At 47.5% G+C, this 11,177-nt stretch overlaps 1 protein-coding gene across 1 annotated transcript; it reads right to left on the reverse strand.

Annotated features, from left to right (window-relative positions):
- Positions 1-9,304: 9,304 nt before the first annotated feature.
- ptf1a (pancreas associated transcription factor 1a) lies at positions 9,305-10,788 on the reverse strand. Its single transcript, XM_051929302.1, has 2 exons — positions 9,793-10,788; positions 9,305-9,688 (listed from the first exon to the last, which is right to left on the reverse strand). Exons 1-2 carry the CDS (start codon positions 10,391-10,393, stop codon positions 9,486-9,488), a joined length of 804 nt encoding a protein of 267 aa, XP_051785262.1. The 5' UTR covers positions 10,394-10,788; the 3' UTR covers positions 9,305-9,485.
- Positions 10,789-11,177: the final 389 nt, after the last annotated feature.

Consider the following 11,177-nt stretch of genomic DNA (forward strand, 5'->3'; position numbering starts at 1 on the left):
GCCTGATGATGCACTTTACAAACACCAAACAAAGCTTTATACATAAATAATGAGGGGCGCACAAAGAGGCCTTGAATGTCATTACGAGGCGTGCAGCGGCGGCCGTGACTTTGGCCGTTTGGTCCACGTTATCGCAGTGAGGCTGGCGACAAGACTGTCAGATCTCTTTTCATTTTTTCGGTTTATTTTTGTCCATAATTACTCTTTAAAGGCTCCACCTTTGAGGGGGGGGCAGAGCGGCAAGTGCACCTTAGCCCGGCCAACGTCTCAAACGAGGTTGCGCGTGGAGTGATCGTGCCCGAGCCGCTACCTGATCTCTCAAGTTCACCCGGTCGTGACACGCGACTGGAAGGCCACTTGTCACGTCTCGGGGTGTCGAGCTTGTCCCCCGTGCTCTCACCCCGGAGCCCGCCTCTTGCGCACTAGCCCGCCTGCCCCGCCATTTTTTCTTTCCCTCCTTGGAGAGTTCCATGCGCCGCGGCTCTCCAGATATTCCCCTTTCCTGGCCGAGCAGAGCCCAGGCCGTGTCACCGGCTGCCTGTCGCCGTTGCAGTGGCGGAGGAGGCGCACGACGGCCCCGTCCCCCTCCTGCGCTCGCCGTTTCGCTCCGCCGAGCTGAGATCGCCGAAGAGAAGGCGGTGTATACGCAGGCACGCGCGCGCGTCGCCGTGCACTCTCTTGGCTGGCGATGGCGAGGCCGCCGAAGTTTGGCGAAGTTTGATGGAGCGTTTTGTCCCGTGCGGTGCGGCGACCCGGAACGGCCTGATCGGCCGAGGACGGCCGGCCGGGCAGTGCCCGCGTCCCGTGGCACCTCCGCCAAGCGCGACCAGGCCCGCGGCCCGCCCCGGGACCCCCAGAGAGGGGGGCCGCCGGAGTGGCTTCAGCTGCAGCACTTGCGCGCAGAGCCGAGCGCGCTCTGGCATTGAGTCGCCTTTCTTTAGGAAGCGCAGCGGCCACCACGTCGCGTGTTTCATTGCAGCATAAGCTTTTCATCACTCGGCTTTGTTCGGAATGAAAGTAATGCTGTGAATTAAAGAAATGACAATATTTTCTATCAGCTTGAAGGTCCAAGAGAAGGGCTCTTGAGCTTGGCAAAAATCAGGCAAAGCATTCATCGTGCCACCCCGCACCTGTGGTCTTGGCATTCAAAGTATACAAACCTATTCCTATTAACCTTAATTATTCAAAAACGACACAATGGTTGAAATAGAGCAGGTTGAAGTCTGTTTATTGGTCGTAAATGTTTTTCTGAAGATCTCCCGAAGCTCTTTGTTAGGCCGTTTTTGAGGCTGCCCTCTTTCTTTCAGCCTAGAGTAGCCTTGGACTTTTCAATTTTCAATCGTAACATCTGCTTAATCGTACGGATCAAAATATGGAGACACAAAACATATGTAATGGTTGATTTGTTAAATCCTGGTAATGAGTTATTAACAAGGCACAACAATGGGGCAGGAGGGTGAGAGCCTTATGGTAACAGAGTCACTTCATGTAACGCCTGACGTTCCCCTCCTTGATAAATGGAACTAAGGTCTGAACGCCAGGTGATAGCAAGAAAATCAATGTCTTTGGGGGCCGGCACGGAGACTTCTTTTTCTAAGTGAAAAATTAGAGGACATAAATTTAATTGGCTGATCGGGGGGCTTGAATGTAATTGCCAGTAGGTTAGCCTGGCGAGACAAAACAGGATTTGGGGGACTGTTTGCTAGTTTGCATGAGAGCTTTCATCCGAAGTGTATCATTGAGAACGCGTTTTATTATAACAAATGTCATGCTTTACAGTTCCCATATTGTGCCCGGACAATGGTTAATGGTACATTAAAGACGAGCAAACCATGCCAACACGTCTTGGAGATATTGTAAGGGCCTCTCTCTTTGCTTGTTTTAGGCAGCTGCAGCCCACGACCCAGAAGCACAAAAAAAAGAACAAGTTCGACATACCAGGTGCATCCTAGAGAACCACGACAGGGATTGATATGTTACTGTAGCCTCGGACGGGAAGCTCGCAATAAAGATCGCCGTCCGATTGTCTCGGCCTTCCACGCCATGGCGAGCGCTTTGAGGCGCCGGGGACCAGCAGCACCAGCAGCGGCAGCAGCAGCCTGCCTTGTCCCTCTCTGCCAGCCCGGGCTCCCCTCTCAGTGCGAGCCAGAAAAGCCCCGGCCCCGAACACCTGTTGGCCAGACCACCCTCACCCTTCATCCCGCCGTGGGAATGGCTTCCTGCCGGCGGCTCCAGCTACGGAGGAGGAGGAGGAGGAGGAATTGTGCTGGAATTATTTGTAGGCCATTCCCACGAGCTGCACGGACGAGGCGTCTTTCCAGGGGATTTAGCCCCCCGAGCTGCCTGCAACCAGGGAGGACCGTCCGCGGGTGCCTGCCGGGGCTCACAGCTGCCACTCGATGCCACACCACAGACGACACGTTAATGAAAAAGGGGCGGAGTTGGGGGATTTAGAGGATTTCACGCGCGGCTTTTGACACCCTCGTAATCCCGACATCATCTCCGGCTTTGGGAAGCTCGCAGGGAGACGTTCCCAGTGCCCAGCCCGGGAGCAGCAGGCGGCCGGCCGTTCGACTAGGAGGAGATTCTGCAAGGCCAGGGGACCATGGTGGGGGTTTGGGGTTTGGAGTTTGGGGGGGCTTCCTACATTGGTGCCCATCTTAAAGAGATTTGATCGTATCGGCGTGTCATTCCAGCTTGAAAAAAAAATTAAAAAAGAAGAAGCCGAGCGGCCCGCGAACACCCGCCCGGTAGACCACCGCACGGGCTCCCTTCCCTGTCTCCTCGCCACACGCGGTCACATTCTTGAAGCGGATGCGACACAAACGACTGGATGACATAACTGGATCAATTAGCGGCCCGCCAAGCAAATGAGAGACGAGGCCTCAGAGCGCTGCCTGCCCCTGCACGGGAAACTTTGCCGGCTTCTTCTCGGACTCACTTATTAGAATTAAAATTAGGCCGTCTTTGAAGAGGAACGCCATGAATATTCATGAGCTGAAACATGCGACACACTTGAGGTGTTACAAATATTCTGTTCGATCGAGACTAACTCATTCATAAAAATAAGAATTCAAAACTCACAAAAATGACCAGGAGTTCGGCCATTCAGTGGCATTGAAAATTAAACTTGACGTTACAGGGGTGGTTGGGGGGGGGGGGCAGACCGCGCGAGCGAGCAAATGGAGGAGGAGGAGGAGGCCGCAGCCTGCAGTGGGGGGCTTAACACAAGGCATGTCGACCCCTCAGACCCCCCAATCCCACCAAACAGCACAACTTCCAAAAAAGCCGTTAGACTACGTGGGATTCAAATTTGAAAGTTTCGGCTGTTCGTGTGCTCATCTATTAATAGATTATATAGTGCCTTTCACTCTCTCTCTCCCTCAATAACACACATAAGTTCTTAAGTAATGGACAGCAAATGCAGCAAATAAAATAAATATGAACGACAAACCGCACTATGTGAAAGGCAATATACTGTACAATAGATACAATAAAAGAAAATAAATTGTGATGAAAATCTATATAATCAATATAAGGCATTTCTCATGCCTGTGTAATACATACATGTTGATATACAATAAATTAATTAAATGTTAAATACAATAGGCAAAAGACACTATATAAGTTCAATAAATATGATAAACAGTTTAGATAGATGGATAAATAAGAATGACGCTGTATAATAGTTAAATGTGAAAGGCATTAGAAAAGGTGCTATATTAAAAAATAGATATGAAAGGCGCTATATGATAGATAGATAGATAGATAGATATGTACGGCACTATATGATTGATAGATAGATAGATAGATAGATAGATAGATAGATAGATAGATAGATAGATAGATAGATATGTACGGCACTATATGATTGATAGATAGATAGATAGATAGATAGATATGTAAGGCACTATATAATAGATAGATAGATATGTAAGGCACTATATGATTGATAGATAGATAGATATGAAAGGTTCTATATGATAGATAGATAGACAGATAGATAGACAGACAGATATGTAAGGCACTATATAATAGATAGATAGATAGATAGATATGTAAGGCACTATATGATAGATAGATAGATAGATAGATAGATAGATAGATAGATATGAAAGGCACTATATGATAGAGATAGATAGATAGATAGATAGATATGAAAGGCACTATATGATAGATAGATAGATAGTTAGCTAGATAGCTAGCTAGCTAGATAGATAGATAGATAGATAGATAGATAGATAGAAATGTAAGGCACTATATGATAGATAGATAGATGGATGGGAAAGGCACTATATCATTAATAATAATAATAATAATAATGCAGGTGAAGATGAGACATTCTAAGCCCAGGGTGGCGTTTGTAACCATTTGCACAGATGATCAGTCCAAAGTTCGGGTCTCCGAGGTTTTCCATTTTGACAAAACTGTGTGACCCCTAAAGGGATCAGCGCGGCCATAGATAGACAGACTCGGGACGGTAGGGCTAATCTGCACTAATCAGGCCACTTGGTGTCCCCGCACACCCTGAATTTGTGAACACGAGGGGCTCGTCGGAGGGTCACTCAATGCTTGTCATTACAATGGTGGCAGGTCACTCACTCAGTGATGTCAATGGCCTCGCGTTCCTCGCTCGTCTGACTGTTCACGTTTGATTTTTTTTTTTTACATTTTGGATTTTTCTGCCGATGTTCTTCTCATTGCCCGATTGACTTTATTTCATTTTGTTTTCGGCCCCATTTCTTTCTCCTGGCTTGTTCCACATGCAGCGGCAGCCCCCTCGCTCGCCCTTTAACGGCTGTGTTTGCACCGCTGCCTCCGCCACTTCTGCCTCCGCCGAGCCCATGCAGCCCCCGAGTGTTTAAAGGACTAAGCAAACAAATAAAACCTGTCAGCGTTTGAAGGGCGCGCTTAAAGGACTTGCCAAGCCGCCACACAAGAGTGACAAGATAGAGGCTCGGCGTTTCAAACTGGCCGCCCGGCTCTTCCGCTTGACCGCCGCCGCACTAAAGGATGCCTTAGCTTATTGTGCTCACAAAACGCGGCTTCTCAATAGCCATAGGTGCCCGTGCACAATGCTGGCAGTGTTGTTTTATTGTGCGGTACCACTTTAGCCCATCAAATTGAAATGTAGCCCCAACAACGCCGAAGGAGCGGCTACACGACTTGCCCGTCTCTATTATTGAGTTAAAGTCTGCTTTGCTAACATTTGACTTTCTAATGAATGTAATGAGATTACATGGGTTATTGGAGGACTTCACCGACGCCTATTTCTGCGCTGTTAATGAGGCTCTAATGCACGGTAAAATCAAATTATTTTAATCCGCCTAGAAAGCAAACCGTTTACCATTTTGTTTGAAATGGCTTAAAAAGATGTTGAAAAAAATGACGTGCCCTTTCGTTGCTCTGAAAAAAAGAAAAAGAAAGGAAAGAAGAAAGGCGGAAAGAAAAGAAAAGAGAAAGTTGGAAAACAAAAAAGGAGAAAAGAGTGAAAAGCAGTGCGCGTCTTCTCTGCAGTGTCGAGAATTTCGATGTCGGCCCGCATTCACCAACTGTTCTTCAGTACCCCCCGCCCCGTTAGGTGGATTAAGTGCACCAAAATAACAGACGCAGGGCTTACACCTTCGGCTCCGCGCTCCCGTTCCCATCGGCTGCTGCTGCTGAAGCTGCTGTCTTTCCCAAATCTCGGAGCAGGACGTGTGCGCTTGTGGGCTCGGTCGGGCATCTGTCTTATCCGGACTCTGACGTATGCGGGGCCGGAGCCGGTGGACTCCACGGGAAATTCCACGTCCGGAGCACCTGTGACGCGCCTTTGTGGTTTCACACGGGGGCTCGGGCTCGTCACGGCCCCTCTAATTACCATTTAGAATTGTAATCGAGAAGGGCTGGTTAGTGACATCGGGTGGGAGAGGGCTAAGGAGAAGGGGGACGCGAATTTTGGGCCAACACCAGACGAGGTTGGCTCGATTGCAGCAATCGTTCATGTAGTGTACGGGCCATGTGGGGATTGCAACCAGGAGGGGCGGCGAATACTGAGCGGGACATCGGACGGGAACTCTGAGAGGGACCTGACGAGGAGTTTAGGATGCTGATGGTTGTGGAGGTCGTCGGGCTGCAGTTGTAATTAGAGAGCGGGCAGGGGTTCGGGTGAGGGCGACCACCTCGTGCTTGGCTTTTTATCTTGTCCTTGTTGCTTTAAATCGAGGGTGAAGATGTGAAAAAAAGAAAACCAAGAATCGAAAATATGAAAAATACATCTACTGAAACCAAAACAAGTTAACTTAAACTACACTCTGATACTAGAAAAATAAATATGGAGTTAGATAAATGTCGATAAAGGTTAAGTAGGTATAATAAAATATGCATCTGTGATATATGATTAATTAAAAAAGAACAAATTGGTATTAGTGGGCTCCTTTCAAAAAAAACGTGGGGGGGGGGGGGGGGGGGGCGCAATTAAAACTGTTATGAAAACTCGGGCGCAAATACTTAAAGGTTGAGAAACGCTGGCTTAGATGGTGGCGCCTTCCAGCCACTCGTCTGTGGATTACAACTCGTCAGCAGCAAAGACAATGCGAATACTGTAATAATAATAATAATAATAATAATAATAATAATAATAACTGATAAGCAGATGAATCTTAAATGCTAAAAGCTCTCGATGATTTATGAATATGAATACACACGGGAACTGACGGGCATGTAGTGCAGGTCACCATGCGACTTCAGCCCGTAACTCTGTGTGTGTTCAAGGGGGGCTCGTTTGTTCTTTTTCACTTAAAGATCTCGCACAATATAAACAAGGAAAGCTGCAAAATATTCTTTATAGCAAGACACATGGGGACCTTTATATAGCATCTCTCATACAGGCAAGTATATAAAATGTTTCGGAAATAACAAAGAATAATTCAAAAGAAGTCAAGCATATTTAACTGAAAAGAGCGAAAAGCCGCGTCTTTCTCATGAAAACGTAATGAGGGCAGTTAACACCCTGCGACATTTTAATCTGATTAAAGGCTTTTGCAAAACCTCCGAGTCGGGGACTTCTGGCGACCCTTTGACGTACAAAAAGCACATCAGAGAAAAAACGGCGAGCAAATCTGATGGAGTGAACGATCGCTTCTCGATTCTGTACCCCGAATTTAAATTAGAAATCTTTAACCGAATAAAGAATTTGTGTTCGTTTAATAAGGCAAAGGAATCGATCGGTGGAACGCAGCTGGTCATTTTAGCAAAAGGACAGACACGCGCTTTTCATGTGGCGCTGGAACTGAAGAAGCTTCACAAACAAGAAATCAGTCTATCTATTATATAGCGCCCTTATCTATCTATCTATCTATCTATCTATCTATCTATCTATCTATCTATCTATCTATCTATCTATCTATCTATTATATAGTGCCTTTCTCTCTATCTATCTATCTATCTATCTATCTATCTATCTATCTATCTATCTATCTATCTATCTATCTATCTATCTATCTATCTATCTATCATAATTAATCCTGTTTTCATGCTAGTTTGGTTATTAGAGAAACTTTTCTAATTGCATTTGCACCAGTAACATTTGTTATTTGTTTCCTTGGGTTGAAAGGTCCTGACATTCCGCTAGTTCAGTTCTGTTTTGAAAAATGACCAAAATAAAACCGCTTTCTCAAGAAATGTGCAACTTTATTTATTTATTTATTTACTTACTTACTTACTCATTTGTTTATTTATCCATCCATTTTCCAACCCGCTATACCCTAACACAGAGTCACGGGGGTCTGCAGGAGCCAATCCCAGCCAGCACAGTGCGCAAGGCAGGAACCAACCCCTTTATGTATTTATTGACTTAGCTGAATGAAAGCTATAGCGCTTTTCATATCTATCTATCTAATCTATCTATCTATCTACCTATCTATCTATCTATCTATCTATCTATCTATCTATCTATCTATCTATCTATCTATCTATCTTATAGTGCCTTTCATATCTATCTATCTATCTATCTATCTATCTATCTATCTATCTATCTATCTATCTATCTATCTATCTATCTATCTTATAGTGCTATCTATCTATCTTATAGTGCCTTTCATATCTATCTATCTATCTATCTATCTATCTATCTATCTATCTATCTATCTATCTATCTATCTATCTATCTTATAGTGCCTTTCACCGTCTATCTCTGATTGCATTTACATTGAAGTTACATATATTGCTTTATTTAAGAATGAATTGTAAAGGAGATTGGAGGACTGATTACTTATATTTTTGCCTGGCTTTGTCTCCCCTGGACTTCTGTTTATTTTCTTTTTCTTTTTATATTAGTCTTCACGAGTTTATTGTAATGATGTTTATTTGTTAGTACTGTCTTCTTTTTTCGTTATTTATTATCTGTGTAATGAGTTGTTTTCCTTTCTTCCTAGATTGAGTATGGGATAAGCACTATTTCAATTAATGGTATTATTATTATTATTATTAAGCACGTGCACTTCTGGGCCCTCGGGCCGCCATCTCTCTTTCCCGGTCTCTCGTCTCCTTCGCGTTCCTCCTGCCGGCTGGCACAGAAAAGTTTCCTAAGAAGCGAACGCTACGCCCGTCAGTGAACGGGTCTTCTCTACGGGGGCTTTTAAACGAAGCCCCCCAAATGTTGCTGGGTAGGCCCCAATCAAACGGCGAGGGGCTTGAATGCCTGCAGGTGCCCGCTGGTCCCCCTCCGAGGTTCCGGAGCCCTGGTGCCCGTCTGTGGTTCTGCACTCGGCCCTCCCAGACCCGGTAACGGCGACGCTCTCTAGTTGGTGTTTGGACTGCGCTTGAATGTTAAGGAGAGGCCTTTAAAGGACCATTGGAGCCCCCCGGTCTCACGTGAAGAGCCCCCATTTCGATCGGTCTAGGTGGTCCAGATCTGTGTTTTTAAGGGGACCCCCGCTCCACACGCAGCACCTATAAATTCGGGGTTGTTGAATCGGCTGGCGTCCCGCTAGGTGTCCCAGCAGACATTAAAGATTTCATTTCATTTTGGCTTCTGAAAGCCCAAAGAGCCAACTTTAGAAAACGGAATTCTTCGAGGAAGCCCACCAGCCCACCAGCCCACCAGCCCGACGCGGCGGAGTTTCTAAGCTGATGAACCTTTGAAGTTGTGAAGCAGTCAAACATAATAAATAAAATTAAAACAAGCAGAAAGAAGAAGCAGCAGCCCGTTTTTAGAAAATGTATTTTTAATCACATAAAAGGCATATATTAATTTAAATTAATTCACGTTTTTAAGAAAACGAAATACAAAAATATATAAATTTACATTGATATTTAGCCCATTTACAAAGAAACAGAAGCAATTAGGTTAAATTAGACGATAAATTAAAGTTGCAATAAATAGTCCGATTTGAGAGGCTCATACATTCCCAGCGGCTGCACGCGGGGGTCCTTTCAATAAATACAATAAATACGTTGATTGCCATTCACTTTAAGGCTCCTCTTGGAGGGTCGGCGTGGCCCCCTCATGACACGCACGCAAAAGGAGGCTCGTTTTCGATGTTGTTCAGCGACGACTTGGTGCCCAGCTTTCGGGGGTCCTCGGGGGTCCACACTTTAGCTGTCCGGATGATGTTTTGCTCTTTCAGCTGCTTCTCGTCGGTCCAGGACAGCGAGTGCCCTGCTAGAGGGGGCAGCCCGTAGTCTGGATCGCTAGGAGATGGAGACCCTAAAGACCACAAAAGAAAGACAGACAGAAGAGATCATGAACACCGAGCGACAGGCACACGGGTGGGCTTCTCGTGCGCCTCGAACACCTGCAGGTGGACTCACTTGTTCCTCGGTTGCAGATGATCACCTTCTTGGGCTGATTGGCGGGGTCGCTGCTCGAGTTCTTAATGGGCAGGTCGGACTGCACCAGCTCGGCCAGAAAGTTGATGTAGCCGATGGCGAGGCGCAGCGTGTCCACCTTGGAGAGCCGCTTCTCGTAGGGCAGGGTGGGGATGTGCGAGCGCAGCCCCTCGAAGGCGTCGTTGATGGACTGCATCCTCCGGCGCTCCCTGACGTTGGCCGCCTGCCTCAACTGCTGCATCTCCGCCTCGGACCTCATCCGCCGCCTCCTCTTCATCAGCGGGCCCTCTCCCTTCATCCGCGGGGACACCTCGGACGTGCTGTCCGGGCCGCCGTAGGAGAAGGTGGACGACGAGGACGAGAAGGAGAAGTTGCCGGGGTCGCCGTAGTCTCCGTCCGCTGCCAATCGGTCCTCCTTGTAGTAATCCTGGATGTGACCGCTCAGAAAGTCCACGTCGTCGTCCAGGAAGTCGTCCGCGTCCAGGGCATCCCTGGACGAGTGGTCCGTGAAGAAGTCCTCTTCGTTGAAATACGGGGAGGAGAAGGAGTCCAGCCCCGAGAACTGCTCCAGCACGGTGTCCATGTTCAAGTCGCTCCCTGTCGCCCGGTGACAAGCAGTGGTCCGCCCGTCCTTCTGCCTCCGGGAGTTTAAGAGTCGCTTCAGCGGAAGGCTGGCACGCGAGGACGCTTATAACTACATCCAGAGTCGCGTGCCATTAACCAGAGCCGGCAGCCAATCAGGTCTCGCCCCCTAGCCCCCCTCGACCATCTCCACTAACGCCGCGACCCCCTCCCACCCGACCAGCCAAAGCAAACAGCGGACACCTCCGAGTACACGGGGAAGGGGGGGGGGGGGGGGGGGTATGTGTGTGTGTGCAGGGCATTGCGGCGACAAAAACAAAAAGGGGGGCGAAAAAGAGCCGATCGGGACTGAAGGAGCGACTCGAATTCGTACACACGGTACAAGGGCCACCACGACCACCTGTCCGCCGCACCCGACAGCTCTTCGGTGGAGCCTCTCGACTTCTCTCGCCTTAAATTCGTTAATGGAAAAAAAAAACAAAAACAAAAACGATGAGCTGTGAGTTCTGTCATCAAGTAAAATGACGTGTGATGGAAACGTGGAGGACTTTATTAGAGCGGCGGCTTTGGACTTCACATCCTGAGGTTTAAATCCCAGTGGGACCCTGAGCGACTCGCTTCACCTGCCTGTGCGCCATTTGAAGAAGAAAAAGAAAGAAAAGTAACGGAGCGGACCGCGAATGTCACCTTAAAAAAAAGAAAAAAGAAACACGCCAGGCATCTCGCGACATTTTAGAAAACAACGAGGCGACCGGAGCCTGCTGTTCGCGCTGCCGGCGTTTCTT

This window comes from Erpetoichthys calabaricus, chromosome 6 (assembly GCF_900747795.2).
Source record: "Erpetoichthys calabaricus chromosome 6, fErpCal1.3, whole genome shotgun sequence".
In the NCBI taxonomy this organism is placed as follows: domain Eukaryota; kingdom Metazoa; phylum Chordata; class Cladistia; order Polypteriformes; family Polypteridae; genus Erpetoichthys; species Erpetoichthys calabaricus.

Excerpts from the sequence above, each read along its gene's own strand:
- ptf1a (XM_051929302.1), bottom strand. The coding sequence starts at position 10,393 with ATGGACACCGTGCTGGAGCAGTTCTCGGGGCTGGACTCCTTCTCCTCC. Across the intron at positions 9,689-9,792 it reads CATCTGCAACCGAGGAACAA|GGTCTCCATCTCCTAGCGAT; the intron begins GTGAGTCCACCT and ends TGTGGTCTTTAG.